The 23,172-nt window shown below is 47.8% G+C and overlaps 1 protein-coding gene across 1 annotated transcript in view; it reads left to right on the top strand.

Annotated features, from left to right (window-relative positions):
- LOC142069410 (antigen WC1.1-like) overlaps nt 1–23,172 on the top strand; it is a 70,269-nt gene that overhangs the window by 4,994 nt on the left and 42,103 nt on the right. Inside the window, exons 2-3 of the mRNA XM_075120380.1 lie at nt 129–443; nt 15,378–15,692. Coding sequence (XP_074976481.1) covers nt 129–443; nt 15,378–15,692 — 630 coding nt within the window. The remainder of the gene's footprint in view (nt 1–128; nt 444–15,377; nt 15,693–23,172) is intronic.

Genomic DNA, 23,172 nt, shown 5'->3' with positions numbered 1-23,172 from the left:
CTGCCTCCCCAGTGACAAGCCTGACTGGGGGATCAGGGAGTAAAGCCCAGGGCCCTTGTGTGATACTGTCCAAGACAGAGGGGATGGGCTCTGCACTGTCTGCAACTCTGCTCTTTGTCTCTTTGAAGGTGCTGATGAGCTGAGGCTGGTGAATGGAAGCAGCCCCTGTGCTGGGAGAGTGGAGGTTAAACACCAGGATCAGTGGGGGACGGTGTGTGATGATAACTGGGACATGGAAGATGCTGAGGTGGTTTGTAAGCAGATGGGATGTGGATCTGCTGTCAGTGCCCATGGCCGGTCTTATTTTGGAGAAGGATCTGGACCTACTTGGCTGACTGTAATTGATTGTGATGGTGACGAATCAGCTCTCTGGGACTGCAGACATAGCGGATGGGGTAAAATCACCTGCTATCATTATTACGATACTGGAGTGATCTGCTCAGGTAAGAACTCGGTCAACCTGCCCCTGTAGGAACCTCCCCATAAGGGAGAGGGCACTGAACCCAAAGTGTGTGACATTCCTGGGAACTCAGAGCTGGACGGTGTCCTGCACTGAGGTCTGTGTGGAGCTGACCAGTCTCTCCTTGAGCTCCCCTGGGCAGACTGGGGATGAGCAGGCTGTGCCATCCTCTGGGCAGGTCAGGCAGCTGTCATGGAGTAAGGATGAGGTGGGCGGCATCCCGAATAACAGGTCTGTGCTGGTAGGTGCCTGTGTATGGAAGCCCAGTGTCTCCCCAGGGCAGCAGCAGCAGCAGCAGCAGCTGTGACCCTGCCTGTGGCTGCGGGAGCTGGGATAGGAGGCAGAGGGGTGAATGCTATGGAGTTTCCCCAGAGTTCCCTGAGGCAACAGGGGAGGAGCCCTGAGCCTGACCCTGGCAAGAGGGAGAGGCCAAAACAGCTGGGGGTAGGTGCTGAGGGCAAAAACTGGCTACACTATGCCACGTGGCTGTCCTCCTTCCCCGAATCCCCCCACATGGTCAGGCAGAAAACTCCCACACGGTGTGTAGCTCTTTGTTCCGCAGCCTGCCTGGCAGCCTTTCCATCAAGGGTGAGGTAGATTTACCCCCCAGGGTAATGTTGTGGAGACTGCACCTGGATCCCTCTGCACTCTGCATTTGGGAAATAAATGTGTAGGTATAACCTGGCTTCATCAAAGCTTGTGCTGTTAAAATGGCTGTGTTTGCACACAGGTCTAAAGAGAGTGAGTATGGCCTGGTCTACACTAGGGGGGAATCGATCTAAGATACACAACTTCAGCTACAAAAATAGCGTAGCTGAAGTCGACGTATCTTAGATCGACTTAGAATCACTTACTTCGCGTCCTCGCAGCACAGGATCGACGGCTACCGCTGCTCCCCCGTCGACTCTGCTTCCGCCTCTCGCCGTCGTGGAGTTCCGGAGTTGACGGCAGAGCGATCGGGGATCGATTTATCGCGTCTACACTAGACACGATAAATCGATCCCCGATAGATCGATCACTACCCGCCAATCTGGCGGGTAGTGTAGACGTGGCCTAATGCACTCTTAAAACAGATCTGACACAATTAATACTAAGCGTTGGTCTACACTACAGAGTTAGGTTGATGTAAGGCCAATTTCGTCAACCTAATTCCATAAGCGTCTACACTAAAATGTAGCTCCTGCCAGCGTAACTTGCCTACTACACCGACATAATAACTCCACCTCCATGAGAGGTGTAGCACTTAGGTCGATGTAGTTAGGTCTACGCAGTGTCAGTGTGGACACTGAATTGCTTACATTGACTGTTGCTGCCTTTCTGAAGCTGTCCCACAATGCTCCACACTGACAGTTAAATTGATGAACGCATGGGTGGTGGGTATGGCAGGCCAGGGGAAGCTGAGCTTCCCCAAATAGCCAGGCATGCGCCCACCCATGCTCCACCCCAAACCCCCTCCTTCTTCCTGCCACTTCCCCCTCGCCTCAGTCCAGGGAGGTTGCTTCTCTTCCCCAAGGGGGCTAGGGCTTGGGCGTCCCGGCCTGAGGCCCAGGACTCGGGGCAGGTGGGACCCCTAGTGCTTTAGTGAGGATGTGCACCACCAACACAAGGAGCGTACTGTGGACACACAAAAGCGATATAGTTACTGTGGCGGCTAGATATTCACATAACTTAGGTCAACTACATTTTGTACTGTAGACTTGCCCTCAGTGTAGGACATTGGTCGCTGCAGCTGGCTGAACAGTGACAACACCTCTTTGTTCTGATTAGCTCAGTTTGCATCTCTCTGCAAATCCCTGATCACCACCATTGGTGAAGTCACATTTGATCACTGGGGTCAGTGCTTTGTGTGTCACCCCTCACACCCTGCCACTCACTGACTATCCTCAGTGACAGGATCCCCAAAAACTGTGAGGGAGGTCACCCCTCCCCTGTGCCCTCTTGGCCCTGTGTCAGAACACAGGGGTCACAGTCACCATCAGCCCCCTCCTTTCCCTCAGAAATATGCCTGTCACAGTGGGGGCCTCCTCAATAGGTCCGAAAGTGGAGTAACCCTCAGCACATGGAGACGCATTGGTTCCCATCTCAGTCCTGTGCCAGGTTCAGCACAGGTGCATGGATTTACCGGGGCCGAGGTGAAGGGTCTCTCTCTGGGTTTCATTCTGGGTTTCCCGTGTGCAGTGAGCTCTGCAGCTTCAGTGTCTCAGCTGAGATGTAACTGACTGAGCTGCACCATCCTTATTTCCACTGTTTCTATACCTGAAATGCACAAGTGCAGAGAGGAGCTCCTTTGGTAATGGAAGGAGCCAAAATTGGAGCTTGGCAGCCACACCCCCATTCTCTGCTATGCCTGTAAGCAGCTGCAGCTCTGGGCTTGTAAATCCTGAATATCTGGGCCTATTCTTCCTGCTTGGAGGATTTGGGGAACATCCAGAGGGTACAAAGGAACTCGACCGGCTGTCTGGGAATTAGGCACAAGCATTTTCAGGGTAAATGCTGAATAAACGTGAAATGGAAACCTACTTGTCTGAGAAACCCTCATTCCATCCATCCTGCTCCAGTGTACCTCCTGTAACTCATCTTGGTACCGAAGCGACCAACGAGCCACATGTACCGATGTCCCCCCACAGTTATTATTGACAATTATTTACCTCAGGAATAAAGAATCGTTGCCCTGAGCTTACAGAAAAAGACATTTACACTAAAGGAAAAGATTCCTTGGCATTTTAAGTTCCCTGCATGAATGCTCAGTGTGTGGCCTTCGTTTTGGGACTTTATCACACAATGGTACCACATTTGGCCCTTGGTAGACTGAGAGCTCTGCTCCCCAGACCCAGCTGCTGTAAAGTTGCCCTGAGTCTGTGCTAGGGCAATGTTCACATGTACTAGCCTGCACAATGACCCTCCCCATCCCTGACAAGCACTGGCTGGATGTTGAAAGGCCCCACTTTACTAGTGAATAATCAGCTCAGTTGCTTTGCCACTTTCCCTCTCTCCCACCTCTCCTGTCTCTCCCATGGCTTTCACAACCTGCACCCACACAAAACCTATCTGGCCAATTACCTGTACTGCACTAAGGGAAATGCATCACAATTCCCTTCATCTACACACCAGGCAGCAACCCCTGTACACACCAGGAGTACAGGAGGGGAGCAGAGAGGCCAACATGCAGCATGGCGTTGTTAGATATTGTTATTGAATAGGATCCCTGTACACAAGCTTTGCACTTCTCTTTAGAGCAGCCTCATGGTTTGTCCGGTTTACACCATCCATTTACATCTAGGCTCTCATCTGGAAATAAGCACAGTATGGATTTTGCTAACAGCTCCCTTCTGGAGAGTGCCTCTCTTCTCACAGAGCCAGCTGGTCTAGCTTCAACTACACCTATGTTTCACTGGCAACAATCAGCTTAGAGGTGGCAAGTGGGTGTAGTTGACTAGCGGTGATGTGTAAGGCCCACTTTACACCACAGTTACACTGGTGCAGCTGCCTACACAAAGCACTATGGAGGACAGAGACCTCTGTGTGCACATAGCCCTGCAGTCACTGCTAGAGTTGAACATTTCTCACACTATTTATTGTCACTGGTGCTCTCAGAGAGAGGAGGCCATTGTTCATTCATTGCAATGAAGGCCAGACTCTCCTTACTGCCTGTGGACAGACAAAAAGAAAAGGAGTACTTGTGGCACCTTAGAGACTAACCAATTTATTTGAGCATAAGCTTTCGTGAGCTACAGCTCACTTCATCGGATGCATACTGTGGAAACTGCAGAAGACATTATATACACAGAGAACATGAAACAATACCTCCTCCCACCCCACTCTCCTGCTGGTAATAGCTTATCTAAAGTGATCACTCTCCTTACAATGTGTATGATAATCAAGTTGGGCCATTTCCAGCACAAATCCAGGTTTTCACACCCTCTGCCCCCCCCCCCACCACAAACTCACTCTCCTGCTGGTAATAGCCCATCCAAAGTGACCACTCTCTTTACAATGTGTATGATAATCAAGGTGGGCCATTTCCAGCACAAATCCAGGTTTTCTCACCCCCCCCTCCAAAAAACACACACACAAACTCACTCTCCTGCTGGTAATAGTTTATCCAAAGTGACCACTCTCCTTACAATGTGTATGAAAATCAAGGTGGGCCATTTCCAGCACAAATCCAGGTTTTCTAACCCCTCCCCCCCCAAACCACACACACACAAACTCACTCTCCTGCTGGTAATAGCTTATCCAAAGTGACCACTCTCCCTACAATGTGCATGATAATCAAGGTGGGCCATTTCCAGCACAAATCCAGGTTTTGTCACCTCCCCACCCCCATCCACACACAAACTCACTCTCCTGCTGGTAATAGCTCATCCAAAGTGACCACTCTCCCTACAATGTGCATGATAATCAAGGTGGGCCATTTCCAGCACAAATCCAGGTTTTCTCCTCCCCCCCCCCCACCACACACACGCACACACACAAACTCAGACTAACACAGCTGTTACTCTGAAACCTGTGGACAGACAGTTTCGCATGTCAGTGACTGTGGAATTAAGTTAAAATTCACTAACAAAAATCCTCATTAATGCACCTAGTGGGAGATGAAGGCAGTCTGTTTTTAATGATGGGTTTAGCTAGGTTCCTGGAGCTCTGTATGCTAGTACCTCAGGGAGAGACACTGTACCTGGGAATCAGGGGGCAGACTCAGAGTGTGTGAGGCAACCAAGAGGGAGAGCGGAGAGACATTATTTAGAGTGATAGGTGCCGTGTCAGGTCGGGGAGGATAGCAGTTGTGTCTGGGTGGCCACCAGCCCCCTGCTCAGAGGAGGGGCCATGTCTGAGAGAAAGGAGCGGGGCAGAGTCAAGTGACTGACAAGAGAAAGCCTGGGAACACGTGCTAGTCTGACCATTAGGAAGTGAGATGCCCAGCACTGGAGAGAGGAGAAGCCAATTTGGAGCAGTCTGGAGACAGCTATGGAAAGGTCAGGACTGGCTGTGTGGTGAGTCCCAGACCTGCATGCAGGGTCCCCCCGAGAACTGGCCTCAGGGGAGCAACAACCCTCAGCCTGGGCCTTTCCCTCTTCAAGGTGACTCCTCGGTTAAAGAGTTTTGTTGTGAATATTCCCCACCCAGCCAGGCTGAATTAGCGCTTCATCTACCCACCACCACACGGCAAACTTTTCTCTGACTGAGAGTCCACACTGCCTGCATGCTGCGAGTTTGGTCTGAGCACTAGGGTAGGAGACTAACGTTAGGATTTTTAGTAGTGTTATTGCAATGTGCACCTTGAGCCCTGCACCCCTTTGTGATGAGGGGAAATCCCGGGAGCAGAAGCAGCCTGACTCCTGCAAGAAGAGGATGCCTGAGAGCAGCGATCATCAGCCCCTGTCCAGAGACTGAGGAGTTTAGATTCATGGGAAACTAATGGGTACTATCAGCATGGGCACAAGTGGTCCTGAGAGCAGTATTTTACCATGTTATGGTATATTTACTTCCTGTTTAATATAACTATTGTGTTGAATATATTATATGTGTCTGCTTCATTTCTTGGGAGTCTCTAACTATCTGGCAAGTAAGTGGAGGTTACCCTTTGGTTAGAATTTTCCTTCTAACTGCCCTGGGACCCTGCTAGGAAGGAGTGAAGAGGGTGGAAGCACTGCCAAATAAATTCATATGGGAAGAAAATAAGGAAGTTGCACCCTGCTGAGCTGGAGATGAGATTCAAAAGAATCCAGGCTTGGCCATCAAAACCTGTAAGGAGATTGGTGATAAAGAAGGTAATTGGGTGGATGGGGGTGCTACATAAGGATGAATGGGTTGTAAGAGGATTTATACAGGGTAGGTGGTCCCTGTGGATAGGCTAGGACAGCTACCCTGGACCAGAGTAGGTGAGTCCAATCCAGCCAATTAAAGAGAGCTGGGCTTCAGCTGGGTCTGTAAAGGGCTGCTCATAGGCAGTTTGGGAAGGTGGACTGAGACAGGCTGCATCCTGAGGAGGGGAAAACACATCAGAATGGAGTTAGCTCCTGTGGTGTATCCCTGCAACAAAGGGCCTAGGGGCTTAGGGAAGCAGCTAGGGGTCAAGAAGGGAGCAGAGCTGACTGAAGCTGGGAAGGTGCCAGGAGCAGCAGTGCCAGAGACCCCTGTGTGGGGTGGCCCTGAGACCAAGGTATGGGAAAAATGTTTGTTTTTTTTCCTATTGGTTTGCTAATCTCTGTTTTAAAATAACAAAACAAAAAAATCCCATAACACCCCCACAACCTTGCAAAAGACTGGGTTTGGCAGTGCATTCTTTGGAGCTGGGGGAGAAGCATGACTGGGTGAAAAGGGTGTAAAGGGGTTGTGAAATTTAACAGGTGTGTGGTTCTTTCTGGGGACTATACTGAATATTTGAGTGTAGGACAGATGTAGGGTTTGAGTATAGGCTGTTCAGTACAGTTAACCTAAAAACAAGTTGTATCTTAACAAAGACTATGCATTTGCTTCAGTGATACTCTTAGTCATGTGTCCTATTCCCTGAGTGATATTTTCAAAGGCAAAGTGTGCATGTTTGTCCTAATGGATCACAGCTGAAAGAGGGGAGTGTTAGTGTTGCATGGGTGTGCACCTTAACGTTGTGTTTTCAGAGGTTTGAGTTTATTGAACTCAGTATTCTGGAAGAGCACAAGATACCTCCGGTCAAACTTACCTCTGCACTAATGAAGGTTCCTGTCAGTGAATTTCCTAGTTTTTGGTTTTTTTTAACAAAAAGAGAAGTATTTGTTGTCAGAGTTGGTGGTCATTTAGACACTTGTAGTTCTCACCTAGGTTTGCAATTGATATGAACTGCAGCTAGGTAATGACAAAAAGACCTAACTTTTATATAGCCCTTTTCATCAGTAGATCACAAAAAGCTTTACCTCACTATCCCGTTATACAGATGGGAAACTGAGGCACAGAGCAGTAAAGGGATTTGCTCAAGGACACTTAGAAGTACAGAGGCAGAGCTAGGAATAGTTGCAGTCCAGGAGTCTCTATACTAGGCCACATAGGAGCACTGAGGAATCACCAAGCAACCATCTGCCTTTGTACCTTTTGTCACAATGGAATGGGGATACTGGTTGTGCTTTGAAATGTGTGCAATGGGTATTTGCTAAGAGGGTCAGTAAGAAAAATTCCATCCATCTATCCCAAAAGCTTGAAAGTAATTTATTACGTGGTTGTTACAGTAACTTCTACACCCCCTGCCCCACCAGTCTCTGTAAAATTTAGCCCTTCTCAACATTTCCAGCTCCCCCTCCCCTTCCTATCCCAGTAAGCCATTAGTTGGCACTCTAGAAGCCATTAACATGAAAGAAGTTGTTCCTTGATGTCTCCTGCCCTGTGATGCTGCATAAACATATCACAGCTGCAGATCACTGGAGGGCTCCACCCTACCTTGGTTATGGAGCCTGAGCTACACACTGAGCTGGGCCCCCCATTCCCCTTACTCACCTGGGACTCCTTCCCCAGCCATGCCCCAGGCCAATCCACTCCAACTCCCTCCAAACTGCCTCTCCCTGCACCCACACAATAATGACAGGTACATTCACTAATCATTTCCTATATTTTAGAGGTGGACCAATTAAAGTGGAACAATTTCAACAGGAGACATTGAGAGCATTCCAGCCTGGAATAGTTCATGGCCTGGTGATTAGCACATTCACCTGTGGGTCAGGGATAGAGTACCTGAATTGAAGCCCCTGCTCCTGAGTCAGGATTCAAACCAGTGTCTCTCGTATCCCAGAGAAGTACCCTAATCATTGGACTAAACATTACAAGGGGGAGCACACACAGTTTCTGTATGACCCACAATGGACTCTTCTGATTTGTGACAAGTTCCAAACAGTTTCAGGGCTGAATCAAATGTTTTTTTTCTGATTTTTTTGGTTTGCTGTCTGAAGCAAGACAATTACTGTCCTGGCTGTAGCTAGGAGACACGAGAGGATGGAGGCTGTGATGAGGATCGGTGTGGAGGTGGAGAGGCTGGGTGGGTGTGACACTCATAGCGTCCCAATGCCAGGAGGCAAGGGCCTCACTGGTATCAGGTAATGAGTTTCAGATGGCCTGACCAGTTCAGTGTCCCCCAATTCACTGAGGTCATAATCTGTGTCTGAGAGGTGGCATGTACAATATTGGAAAACTAATAAGTCACTGATATTCTTACACATTGTATGTACAAAGTGTGTACAAGGGTTATGAGTACAGGCTGGAATAATGACTAAAGTGTGTTTAAACCAGGCATGTCAGGGGGAGTTGGCAAACAGGTCTGCCAAAGGAATGTGTTTGCTTCTTTGACCAGCTTGGTCATCAGGTAGAGATGGAAAAAGGTCAATTTGCATATTAGGAAAACAAAACTATCAAGCTCCAAGTTGGGGAGGAGACATCATGTCATCTACTCACAGGAGGCGAGAGAAGCTTGGTCTGAGTTTTACTTAAAGAGTACATTGCAACTGTTTACTGGACTATAAAACAGGGGAGCTGAACCTCAAGCAATAAGCAATTGAATCAACTGATTGTATATAATATTATGTACCGTATTACTATATTATGAAAGTGTATTGAGTAAGATCTTCCATGAAAGCCTATGCCACACATGATATCATCATGGCATCTATGTATTGTAACTATATTAAGAATTATGGCTTCTCAGTGATATTGTGGTTTAAAGTGTGTGTCCAAATAAAGGGTTTCTCCTAGGCAGGAGGGAAGGCAACTATCTACCTGTCCCCAGTGAAATTAAGCAAAGAGTCCCAAAAAACAAGGGAAGCTCTATTTGCATAGAAATCAGCAGGGGGATGGGAAGTCCACAGGAAGGGAAGAACAGCATAAGGTCATCCTGCCTCTGGAAACAAGATCATTGAACTTTGGAAGATATATGCAAGAACAGAAACCATAGTTGCCATCCATCACTAGCAAACCCAAGACAACAGTTGAAATTTGACCCAGGTGAAAACTAGACAATGGTTAGGCTGTTGGGGTACTGAGAGCACAATCTGTCATGCTGACCATGTACTCCCCTGTCTGTCTCCATCTGTTGTTTCTTGTCCTTTACTTAGATTGTAAGTTCTTTGGGGCAGAGACTTTCTCTTCTGTGTTTGTATAGCGCCTAGCACAATGGAGTCCTGGACCATGAGTAGGGCTCCCAGATGCTATGATACTACTATTAATGTGCCTGGTATGATAAGTGCCTGTTGGATTTTACACAACATCTGTGAGACCCAGGTTGAAATCCTAGAGGATGGATAAAGGCAGGAACTGAATAACACTTCTCAAAATTATGGGAAGCCAGAGAGGGCCCCCCTGAAAAATGGTTCAAGTGGTTAAGGGAAGAGAGTGAGGATGCCTTGTGCTTCTGCTAGGATGCCACAGGAAGTTGTAGCTAATGAACACTCTGCGAGCAAGGAAAGGAGTTTTGGTTTGATTACATTCTGAATTAATAGCATGGGGTGGGAGGTATTATGCCATTTATGGGCTGAGCTCTACCAGATTAAGGTTTTCAGACAAAATGGTAGCCAACAGAGGAGAGCAACAAAAATGATTAAAGGTCTAGAAAACATCCTCTAAGAGGAAAGATGGAAAAAATGGGCTGGTTTAGTCTGGAGAAGAGAAGACTGATGTGGGGACATCCTAACATTCTTCGAGTACATAAAAGGCTGCTATAAATAGGAGGGCACTAAATTTGTTCTCCTTAACCACTGAGGATGGGGCTAGAAGTAAAAGGATTAAATTGAAGCAAGAGAGATTTAGATTAGACATTGGGGAAAACTTCCTAACCGTCAGACTAGTTAAGCAGCAGAACCAATTACCTAGGGAGGTTGTGGAATCTCTGTCGTTGGAGGCTTTTAAGAAAGGGCCAGACAAACATCTGTCAGGGATGGTCTAGATAATACTTACGATATGTCTACAGTGCAGACCTTACAGCAGCACAGCAGTAAGGTATCCTGTATAGCCGCTCTATGCTGATGGGAGAGATCTCTTCTGCCCGCATAATTAAACGAGCCCTAACAAGCAGCAGTAGCTATGTCAGTGGGAGAGCGTCTCCCGCCGGCACAGCTCTGTTCATACCGGCGCTTTTGTCAGTGAAACTTTTGTCAGTTGGGGGTGGGTGGTTTTTTTTCACACCCCTGCCCGACAGACGTTTCACTGACAAAAGTGCCAACGTAGACATAGGTTTAGTCCTGCCTTGGTGCAGGGGACTGGATTAGATGACCTTTTAGGTCCATTCCAGTCCTACACTTCTATCATTCTATGGAAATGAATTTATTGAGTTTATCAAAAAAAGTTACTGTTTCTCTAAGGGGTGTGAATTTTTCACAGCCATGACCCATGTAGCTAGGGCGACCTAAATTTTAGGAGTAGACCAGGCCAAAGGAATGTGGTACAAACTGAAAAACTTGTGTATTGAGGGAGAGCCCCACCAAGGAGTATTCACTCCTGAAGGTGATGCATCAGAAAGTGTTCTGCGTCTCCATCTCCTGTGGGATTGAATGCAGTGAGAAGGAACTGTGATAAGGTTGTTTGGAATTGTGCTCTCAATATGGTGCATTCTCCAGAGTTTGCAGGACATTGGAGCATTGGGGTTCAGTGCTTGGCTTTTGCAGCAAAAGGTGCTTTATCACAGTTATTTGCCTCTGCATCGTGTCCCTCCCAAGGGCCGTATGCTCCATTCTGAGCTTTTGTGCATGCTCCAGGAAACCTTTCCAGCTGCTTTCAGGGCCCTCTATTGGGATTAACTGTATGATCCATGGAACAGATCTACAGCTTTTTCTCATTTTTCCTGAGATCTGACAGCTTCTCTGCACGCTATGACTCCCCTCTTCACACAGTTACAAGTGCACAGGGAAATAAGAAAAAGCACAGTCATTTATGGTCCCATTCTTCATAGTCTCCATGCCAACAATGATAAAATGTTCTTGTTCCCATAATGTCGGAAGGACTTTCCCATCTTCTCTTCCAACTCCATGGTTTCCTTTGAGATAGTAAGATATTCCCCCATTTATTTCCCATTCTACAGACCTTCTGTACTTTAGCTGAGCGGTGCACACACGTGTGTGGGGAGGAGGGGACAGGCTTTGTGTAGGGGAGTTTTTTAAAATTTGTATGGCTTGGACCTGTTGGGGGCTGGATGGATGTGTCTTTTCTTTTCTAGGGTGAGTGGAGGAGTGGCAGGAGCAGGTTAGTGACTGCTTGTGCCCTTCTGCAGGCTTTACTGACTACAGCTGAGTAAATCATTGTTTTTTTTTCAGTTCAGTGCCCAAACCAAAAAAACTGAAAAAAGAACGGATTCATTTAGAGCCCAAACTGAATGTTTTGTTTTTTTCTTGCAGAAACAAAGCATAAAAAAAACACTTTCTCATCTAATGAAAGATTTGAAATACGATTTTAAAAAGACATTTAAAAAGGAACAAATCTGGGTGGGAAGGGGAGAAATTTCAGTTATTCATTCAGCTGTACTCAGGATGGCTTGCAGAGATGCACGTGCAGTTACTAACCTGCTGGAGCTCGTTCGCTGACTCGGTACCAGATTCAGAGCCACCTCACTTTCATTTTCTCTGACAGTGCCCTGTAGACGTCTGCATTCTGGTGACTCTTATCCAGAGGGAACTGTACACGCTTGTCTCCAGACAGGCCAATCAAGTCCTGGGCCTCTACATGGGTCCACGTGGAAGCAGGGGGGCCATGGTTGCTATGGGAATGTGAACTCACCTGGTACCGAAAGGAGGCGCTCCTGGCTGCCAGCCAGCATTTAACCAGAGAGGGTACATCTGGTCAAGATGACCCCAGAGCTGTGGAGAGAAAACAGGCACAAAGCAGGTTGATGCAGGTATGGAGCAATGCAGTATGGGACACTAGCTGGGGGACTGTCAGCAGCATTAGCATTAGGAATTATTTCACAGGAATCTTACAACGAACAAACTGATTGTGAAGAGGAGCTATTCCTTCTCCAATGAGGATTAGTTACGGCAACCTAAGATGCCAAATAAATTGCTCTGAGAACAGGGTTCATGTGGACACAAGGTATTTAAGGCGAGCTAATTACAGTTAATATGAGGTAACATCCCCTGTAGACAAGCCATAAGGGTAATTGAGAAGGGCTTCACACTGGAACCGGTGTTCCAGGTGTCAGGCTCTGTTGGCGTGAGGCCGACACACGAGATCCTAATTCCAAGCAGTTGGAGCAGCTCTGTTCTCTGGCATCATAAAGAACATTCCCCTGCTTCCTTCCCACTAGTACTGTATCTAATCTATCTTCAATCACAGCGACTCGGTCACTTCCCCTTTGTGTCTATCCCGCTCTACTCCTTCCACTGCTGGGGACTTATTCCTCCTCTCTTCTTTTTGCTTTTCCCTTCTGCACTCTCAGCCATTATTTTAGTATTTTCAGATAATATGAATTCTGAAACTCCTCCCCTCCTTGTTCTCATCTCTGTGCGCAGGGCCGGATTAAACTTTTGTGGGCCCAGGGCCAAACATATTTGTGGGACCCCATGGGAGCAATGGAACATGGTGCGGGGGGTTGGTCCCCAGAATGAAGGGCTGGCCAGGGGCAATGGGGCATGGCAGAGGCGGCCCCGCTCCACCCAGCCCAGTGCGAGGGCACTATTTACAACCTGGCAATTGCCAGACACACAATGACCCATCCAGCTCTGTGCTGCCAGCATAACCCTTCCCCTCAGGCGTGGGTCCGTGCTGTGTCACCCCCACCCTCTGCTGAATACCGGAAAACCCTCCTGATTCCCTATGGCCAGAGCGCCCCCCCCCAGACCCTGCCACAAACGCACAGCACCCTGCACACCACAACCCTTGACCAGTGACCCTCCTGCCCACAGCCCCACCACAACTGCCCAGCACCCCACACAGAACCCCCACTCCCTAATGCCCCAACATGAAGAGACCTTCCCTGGCCCCTCACAGACCAGCACCCGCCCAGACTCTCCAGAGACCCACTCCCCCATGCTCTGCCTCCCGGCCGCACTCACCAACCCTGCTGGGAGGCGACTGTGTCTGCCGGGCTGAACCACCAGTGCAGCCAGAGCTGGTGCCGGGGTGGGGAATCACTCTGGCCCCTTGGGAGTGGTGCGATCAGCCAGGCCAGGGCCTGCCCTGGCCGGGCTCCCTCAGGACTCTGCCAAGCCCCCCACACTGTCCCCGCTCCAGCTGGCTGAGACTGGCCAGGCTTCTGCACCAGTCCCAGGCAGCTCAGCTCCAGGGAGCTATGTGGGGCCCCACAGGTGGTGAGAAGCAAAGACTGCCTGGAGCTGGAGGTGTACTGCGGTCCAGCCAGGAGACAGAGAGAAGCTGGTGGGTGGGGACAGGGGGTGGAGAGGAGCCCTCGGTGGGCAGGCCCGGGGGAGGTTCTGTAATTCTCCAATGTACTGCTTGTGTCACTTGTGATCGTATACGGAACTCTACTTCTCCCTTCTGCAAGTCCCCTCCCAATGGAGCTTTCCTGCAGGACCTAGATTCCCTAGGGCTGGGTTCCTCCAGCCCCAGAACCAGATGAACACACACACATTAACAGAGCGTGTCTGAGAGGACCAGGTTAATCAGCACTCCGAAGCTGACCCCTTATATGTCCCTGGACACAGGAGACTGGGTCGAGCAGCACCTCCAAGCTGTCACCCTCCTATGCCATGGGCACCGCACTGGAATAGAGTATGCCCGAGCAGGCTGGGTTGAGCAGCACTTTCAATCTCCCTCCCTTATATGACCCTGGACTCAGCAGGCTGGGTCAAGCAGCACTTCCAAGCTGCCATCCTCATATGTCCCAGGTTCAGCACATCCCTATCCCCACTTTCATGTTACAATTGTTCTGGTAGTAACTCACTTGATGAGCAAACCCCACAGGATTTTTGGGTGCAGCAGGGATCTTTAGCTTAGGTCAGAGGAGTGTTGCTGCAGAGTGAATGAGGAAGCCAAAAGACCACCAATGTGGGGGGGTGAGGAGTGGGAGAAGAGGAAGAGAGAGAGAGCGAAGCAACCAGCTTAACCATGAACATTATTTATTGCCAGGTAATTACCATAGGGGAGCCAAACAAGCCAGTGATAATATTAAATCTAACTTAAATTTGATTATAAAAGTCACGTTTAGAAAACTGTAACTGATCACACAAGTCAGGGTCAGAAGGCTATCCCGAGAGAGAGAGAGCTGGGTTCTTACCAATCCATGAAGCTTGAATTGATTGGGGTTCCCAAGTGATGGTGGTAACTGAGGGTCCGGATTGCTGGAGACAGGCAGAGCCCCCAGCACGATCAGTCAGGAGAAGATGACATCCCAGTGAAACTGTTCTGATGCCTGTATCCAACATCTTCATCACTGACTTCAGCGTGGGTAAGGGGGTTTATAGGGAAACAACAATGGTTCAAGGGAGTACACTAGATTTGTTTATGGGTAAACTGATGGTTCAAGGGAATATACCAAAGTTGTTGTTGTTCAGACTAGACAATAGGAACTGCTCATTCCTGGCTGTGGGTGGTGTTCCTTGGAGGGAGCTCACAATGCAATTAGGGAGCTTCAGTATTTTGGATACCAAGAATGGATTTATTATTAGAATTGGTCTGATAATTTCTGAGCTGGGTGTGTGCAGGCGTGGGTTCATCAACATCTGGAGCAGAGATCCCCCATCATTTCTTCTGATCGGTTTTGGTTCAAGCAGAGGCTGCAGGAGAAGGTCTTTCATGAGTCAGACAGGCTGAGTACTGCACCCTGGTTCCCCAAGAACACAGAGGTGACAGGTAACAACAGGAACTGGCATATGGAGTAAAGGGCTCCTGCTTATTTAACAATGTCTTTACTGTTGAGAGAAGAAGGTTCCCTTCATTTCATCCCCAGGAAGGCCTGGGGAAGGTTATGGGATGTCAGTATAACCAACACTCACTGATGGATGCGTTGACTCTCTAGGTCGTATTGAGGTCCGGCTGGTTGGAGGGGACACTGCCTGCTCAGGACGTGTTGAAGTCAAACATGGAAAAATGTGGGAGACAGTCTGTGATTCACACTTGGATTTCAACACCGCTTCTGTTATCTGCAATGAATTAGGGTGTGGACAGGCTGTAGCCACCTTGGGAGCAGCTCACTTCGGAGAAGGACATGATCTGATCTGGAAGGAAGAGTTTCAGTGCATGGGGAATGAGTCTCTCCTTCAGAAATGTCCCAGAATGTCCTGTCCTAACGACACATGCTCCCACGCTAATGATATCGGCATATTGTGCTCAGGTAAGAATTCAAACTGATGAACCACTAGCTGAGCCCCTCAGTCTCTTTTCTCTCACATCCACATATCCCTAATGTAAACCCACATCCCAGAAAACTTTGCATTTTTAAAAGTTGCTCCAAAGGATTCCTGTCTGCTACAAAGGATGGCTCCTCTCTTCCACAACCCGGGGGAGCCAAGAAGAGATAGTGGGAAACCCCATTATCTCTTTCATATTCCTCTCTCTTTCAAGTGTCTCCAGTAAATGGGGACAGTTCTATTTACCTTTCTCCTGGTATAAGGATAGGGTCCCAGCAGAGCTCTGATTTCCCTTATCCTCCACTAGGGATGCATGTTCTCCACTGCTGAGCACTCTCCTCCCTACTCAGATACATCTGTAAGGGGAAGGGTCCAGTGGTCAGAGCACAGAACCAGACACCGGGAAACAGGGGTTTTATTTCCAGTTCTAGTTCTGTATTCAATAATGCCTTGTGCCTCAGTTTCCCCATTTGTGAAACAACAGTTAATTTCCTACCTCACAGAGTGGCTGTGAGGCTTAACTTCACTTGTGTTTGCAAAGTGCTTTCAGGCACTTAAATACGTAGTGCTATGTAGGGGCCAGGTTTTATTATTTTAAAACTTTCTTGATGGAATTGGAGCAGTTGTGGCCACTTTTATGTTATTGCCCTGCAACAGGGGTTGGCTTTGTGCCACCCATTCATACAGATCTGATTATTAGAGACTAGCTGAAAGCCCACGCTATGGCATGGGTGTAATTTGTAAAGTCCTGTGAAGCAAGATTGGCTGCTGGAAGAAAATATTAAGCAAAGAAACATAGAAAGAATATGAATGCAAAACATGTACATTGTCAAATTGCAATGTAGGCACATGTCACTGCTTTGTCTCATATCATCTAACTCAGATATACCCACCTCCCTCCCAGTTGTTTTTTAAATTACTTAGGACAGTTAATGTTTACACAGAATTGTGAACCACCCATTTCATTTTTGTTGAAAGCATGCAGTCATTTTCATTCTGAGGCAGACATTAATTGAAAGACAAATGCTTGACAACTTGAGCGCCTGACAGCTCTCTCTGATTTGAAAATGAGACTTACTTATTACCAAGGTGCCTTTCACCAAGCTGAGTCTATCACTGTAGCAATACTGTATTTATTGCTAATTAAGTTGTCACCCTGGTCTGTTTTTGGACTTTTTAACTGCCCTCTATTCCCCTGCCTGTGTGTGTGTGTGTGATAATTTCAGGTTGAAAAGTTAACCTTGTAATGCACACACAAAACACCCCTCTCCCTGGCTGCTCAGCTGGAGACTGCAATTGCCCTCTCCTCACCCCTGAGTTGGGAAACTGCTCTTCATTTCCTCTTCACCCATCGCAACACTTCCCTGCCTCCTGCTGCCCTGGGACACCACCTAGGACCCAGCTACATCACTTCCCTGACTCCCCCACTCCCCTGCCTCTGCGGCAAGCGGGCTTCTCTTCTGCCTGGGTCCCAGCAGGAACAGTTTCCCAACTTTGCCCTCCTCTGTCTCTTGCTGCCCCAGGACCCTCTCTCTGCTCTAGGGACATACATGAAGGCAGGGCTCAGTGGCAGGGCAGGTCTGTGTCCTCAGCCCTGAAGCTCTCGCACAGAGCTTGGTCCAGCCCTGAAAACTGGAGTGTTAGAGGAGCTTCTTGTGTCATCACAGCAGCTCCTCTGATGCTTTTGTAGGCAGCAAAATCCCATGCCTCCCAATCAGCTTGTGAGATCTGGAAACATGGCAAGACTGCCTTCCCCGACTGCTTGGAGGGGACTCCCCACCTCCACCACCAACCCAAGGCTGGGGATCTGCCACCTAATCCCCTTCATTTGTCACTCCCATTGCTGTCTTCTGCAGCCCCCTCAGCCTCCCTGCACTTCACATCCCCCTATGTCCCTCTCAACCTCTCTTCCACCTCCACCTCCAGCTGCCCTCTGCCACCCACGTCCCTCTGCCCCCCGCAGCCTTCCTCCTGCCCCACATCCTTCACCATGCCATTCCACTAAAACCCATAAATCTGCCTCCTGTCATCCCCCGCCTGGTTCTCTGCTCCCTGAACTCACCCCCCCCCCAGCTTTCACAGGGCCTTTGCTGCCCCTGGAACACGTTTATCCCCCTCAGCCATAGAAGAGTAGCCATGTTTCCTGTGGGCTTCAGTCTCATTGAAAACAGTGGTAGGTGGTAACCAACTTTACTCAGGGTGCCCTCACTCTCACATGCCAACAGACTGTAGGCAGATGGCGGCATCTCGCTGGTTCAGCCCTACTGACAGTGACAGATGATGGCACCATTTGGAATAAGGGAAACTCAGAGTTGGAAGTGGCTTATAACTTAAAAGTTGGGTGGCAAGTGACCATGAATGCCAGTGATGAATGAATCTGGTGATATTCTGAAGCAGAGGAGCTCTCAGCCAGGCTTGTAGCTTCTCCCAGCATTTCATGCTGACTCAGCACACATCCCAGGCTTCAGAGGGACACAGAGTGACATTCCTGGGATCTTCTCATATGGGTAACAAAGGTCACCTTCTTGTCAGGGCCAGGATTTTCTCAGAACACAAATCTAAATGGATGAGCTAAAAGAAGGGCAGGGCCACCTAGCGAGGTGCCTTTCCCAACATCACTGCAAATGGCAGAGCCTTGAAAGGATCTGCACTGCCCACTAGCCTGCCTGTGAAACACACCATGGGCCAAAAGCCCAGTCCATGGCAGCCAGCAGGATAGCCTGTCACTGTGTCAATGAGGAGATCTGGCTGGCTGGCCATGATTATGCTGCCTGGTTGGGTATTACGAGGGGCTGGGGGAAATGGAAAACAGAGAGGTCTTTTTCCTGGAAAGGGAAGTCCTGGAGAGAGGAAGCCAGGATTGGAGAGGGGCTGCCTTTCTGTATAGGGTGGGGTTGCCACCTCCAAGGCACAGAAAAACTGTCCCGTCTGTTGGCAGGCCCAGATCCCAGGGGAGGTGTGGCTGGTCTGTGGGCAGGACCAAGTCCCAGGTCTAGGGGCAGCATGGGGAGAGGCTCAGTGCTCAGAAAGTTATGGGAGGTTTGGTGGGATTTGTGGTTGGGAGTGTGGCACTGCTCTCCCATTGACTGGTGTCTGCCTTGGCACACTGCACACATGCAGATCAGGATGAGTGTGCCAGCCGGGAGGCCATTGTGTGTTTCCAGCTATGACATGCTGTCAGGGTTCCTTCCCCACTTTGAACTCTAGGGCACAGATGTGGGGACCCACATGAAAGACCCCCTAAGCTTATTTCTACCAGCTTGGGTTAAAACTTCCCCAAGGCACAAAGTCTTTGTCCTTGGATTAGGTAAAACGCTGCCACCACCAAGTGATTTAACAAACAATCAGGGAAAGGACCACTTGGAGTTCCTATTTCCCCAAAATATCCCACCAAACCCTTACACCCCCTTTCCTGGGGGGGGGGGGGGCTTGAGAATAAACAAGATGAGCACAGACCAGCCTTGGATTTTTAAAACCCAAAAACCCCAATCAGATTCTTAAAAAAAAAACAAAAAAAAACACCCAGAACTTTATTAGAAGAACAAAAAAAGATAAGAGAACAACTCTGTAAGATCAGAATGGAAGATAATCTTACAGGCAGTCAGATTCAAAACATAGAGAATCCCTCTAGGCCAAACCTTAAGTTACAAAAAGACACAAAAACAGGAATACACATTTCCTCCAGCACAGCGAATTTCACAAGCCAAAACAAAGACAACCTAATGCATTTTCTAGCTAGATTACTTACTAACTTTACAGGAGTGGAGGGCTTGCACCTTTGTCTGTTCCCGGTAAAGATATCACACAGACAGACACAAGCCTCCCCCTTCCCTCCAGATTTGAAAGTATCTTGTCCCGTCATTGGTCATTTTTGGGTCAGGTGCCAGCCAGGTTACCTGAACTTCTTAACCCTTTACAGGTAAAAGGACTTTGCCTCTGGCCAGGAGGGATTTTATAGCACTGAATACAGAAAGGTGGTTACCCTTTATATTTATGACACACGCATAGCTGCAATTCTGAGATCACTGCATGCCCAGGTGCATTTGTACACAGCTTTGAAATCCTGGCAACACCAACCCCTCCCCTGCCCCCAGCCAATAACACCTTTGGACCAGCAACTGGCAAGTCCACAGTAAAACTAGCCAGGCTACTGAAAAACCAGCCAGGTAGTATAAGGCTGGTGGCGGGAAGAGAGGGAGACCTCAGCTCCATGGTGCTCATTCCTACAAATTTCTTGGTGTGAGCTTCTAGTGATAATAAAGCTTTCACCTCCCCATGCCCCTTCCCTCTTTTATCTCTTCAATGGTGTGTTGAACTCACTTTGGGTCTGATCCAGAAGTGGCAGCTGAGGGTGCTCAGCCTCTCACAGGATCCACTCAGCACCTTGTGGGATTGTGCCCTGTACTTGGGGGACCCTCCCTTGCTGAACTCAACACTCTGGAGGTACCCAGGGTATCATTGGGTAACCTTAACTCTGCATTAATGATGTTTTTTTACCATTTAATTCCACTCAAACTCTGCTCTGAATTCCCAATTTTACCCACAATCTCAGAACAGCTCTACAACTTGGGGCAGGGAGACAATCACCAGTGTTTGCTTTTTAACTGTCACCAGAAAGCCCCAGCTTGAGCACTGTTGAGTTGACTGAGGCAGTTCACAATTCTTAGAGTTCCTGTTTCAGTGCCACCAATGGAAGCCCCAAGCAGCTCTTCACCAAGGGATCCTCCTGGAGCTGGCAATAACCATGGGGCTTATCTGCTCTCCAGCTGCAGCCACTGCATTAGGTGTGGCTGTACTGAATGGTGGAGGAATACGCTGGAGCAGCTTGGGAGAGCTGTGGTTGTAATATGAGGAGATCTGGGGATTAGTCTGAGGAACATCAGAGAGCTGTGAATGTGATATGAGGAGAATTGGGCTTGAGTGCTCGCATGTGTGTTATCAAAGGAAAGATGTGCACATGGCCCTTGAGGTTGCAGTCGGCATCATTTGTGTAGGCTGTGTCAGGAGCAGGGCACAGGGTTCATCTTGCCATGGGTACTGTCAGTAGTGAGTTGGGACATGAGATCTGGGTGTGGATTTAATGATGGGTGGGGGAAAGTATATGTTTAGGTGATATCTTGTGTTGATGTGTCAATGGGTGGTAAAAGGGTGGTTGTTATATTTTGCAAGCGTGGTATGCTCTCGGGGGGCAGGCTCAGTGTTTGAGCATAGGGAAAGTGCAGGTAGTGCCTGTCTATTACAATGAACAGGCAGAGTGCGAGTGTGTGTTATGGGTGTTGTGAGGCATTGCTTGAAGATGGCAGAGTTAACACTGAATGGGTGTTTGTCTGAATTCTGTGTTTCCTGGTGTCTGAATTCTGTGTTTCCTGGTGTTCAGAAGTTTGAGTTTTGCTGAATCCAAAGTTCTGGAAGCGCATGTGTTATCAACAGGCAACCTTAACTCTGCATTAACAAAGATTGTTGCCATTTAATTTCCTAATTTTTTAAACTGAAAGAGAAATGTTTGTTGGTAGGAGTCAATGATATTTAAACAGTTGTAGTTCTCACCTAGGTTTGCAGCTGATAGACTACTGCGACGGATAATCTAAAGACCTAGTTTTTCTATAGAGCTTTTCATGAGTAGCTCTCAAAGTACTTACATCATTATCCACATTTCACAGATGGGAAACTGAGGCAGAGAGCAGTGAAGTATCTTCAAAGAATCATAGAAATGTGGGGCTGGAAGAGACCTGGAGAGGTTATCAAGTTCAGCCCCCTGCACTGGGCCAGGACCAGTTCAATCTAGCCAGAAGTTTATCCATCCTGTTCTTAAAAACCTCCAGTGATGTGGATTCTACAACCTCCCTTGGCGGCCTGTTCTAGAACGAACCTAAACTACCCTTCCAGTTAGGATGTTTCTCCTAATATCTAACATAAATCTCCCTTGCTGCAGGTTGAGACCATTACTTTTTGTCCTACCTTCAGTGGACGGGAAGAAAAAATCACCCTGGTTCTGTGTGTAACAACACTTAGTATATTTGAAGACTGATATCATGTCTCCCCTAAGTCTTCTTTTCTGAAGACTAAACATGCCAAGTTTTTTTTTTAACTTCTCCTCATAGGTCAGGTTTTCTGGACCATCTCCAAATTTGTCTGTATCTTTTCTAAAATGTGGCACCCAGAATTGGACACAGAACTCCAGCTGAGGCTTCACCAGTGCCCCGTAGAGCAGGACAGTTACCTCCGGTGTCTTACATATGACGCTCCTGTTAATACACACCAGAATGATACTAGCATTTTCAAAATTGCATCACACTGTTGAATCATATTCAATTTGTGATCTACAGTTACTCCAGATATATTTCAGCAGTACAGTTATGCCCCTTTTTGAAGTCGTGCATTTGAATTTTCCTTCCTAAGTGTAGTACTTTGCCCTTTTCTTTATTGAATTTCATCTTGTTTTCAAACCTGCTCTGCAACTTGTCAAGATCATATTGAATTCTAATCCTGTCCTCCAAGTGCTTTCGATCCCTCCCAGCAAATTTTATAAGCTTCTTCTCCATTCCATTATCCAAGTCATTAATGAAAATATTGAATAGTACCAGACCCAGGACTGACCCCCATGGCACCCCACGAGATACACATTCCTAGTTTGACAGCAAAACACTGGTGACTCCTGTTTGAGTATGTTTTTTAACCAGTTGTGCACCCACCTTATAGTAATTTCATCTAGATCACATTTCTCTAATTTGTTTATGAGAATGCCGTGTGCCACTATATCAAAAGCCTAACTAAAATCAAGATATCTCCCGTTTACTACTTCAGCCCTATCCATAAGGCCAGTAGCCCTGTCAAAGAAGGACATTAGGTTGTTATGGCATGATTTGTTTTTGACAAATACGTGCTGGCTTTTCCTCATAATCCCATTATACTGTAGGTGCTTACAAATTGATTGTTTAATAATTTGTTCCAGTATCTTTTGGGTATTGAAGTTAAACTGACAGGGTCATCTTTATTCCAGCCTTTATAGATAGGTACTTGCCCTTCTACAGTCCTCTGGGACTTCACCTGTCCTCAGTGAGTTCTCAAAGATAATTGCTAACAGTTCCACCAGTGCTTCAGCTAGATCCTTAAGTATCTTTTTGTGACAATCAGGGTCCAGACACCCCAAGGGGAGAACAGGGGTCTGAAACCCAAAGAATAAGCAGTTGAAAGAACTGATTGTATACAGTATTATTGTATTATAACAGTGTATTGGGTAAGACATAAAAAATAGAGACATGCTGGTTATGGATATTATTGTGTGAGGTAGATACAGAATGTGAGTAGAGTTATGTCTGTGTGATGGAAATATGTTTCTAAAATATATTTTGGGGACAGATTTGATAAGCAAGTTTGTCCCAGACAAAGGGTGTTGTTTTGCCTGTGTCTCCAATGTAAACTGAACAAGCTGATGCCAGAGACCATGGAAATTACTTTACATAT

Source organism: Caretta caretta, chromosome 1 (assembly GCF_965140235.1).
Source record: "Caretta caretta isolate rCarCar2 chromosome 1, rCarCar1.hap1, whole genome shotgun sequence".
In the NCBI taxonomy this organism is placed as follows: Eukaryota; Metazoa; Chordata; order Testudines; family Cheloniidae; genus Caretta; species Caretta caretta.
Note: the sequence above shows the minus strand (reverse complement) of the source record. Positions and strands in the feature narration are given on the sequence as shown.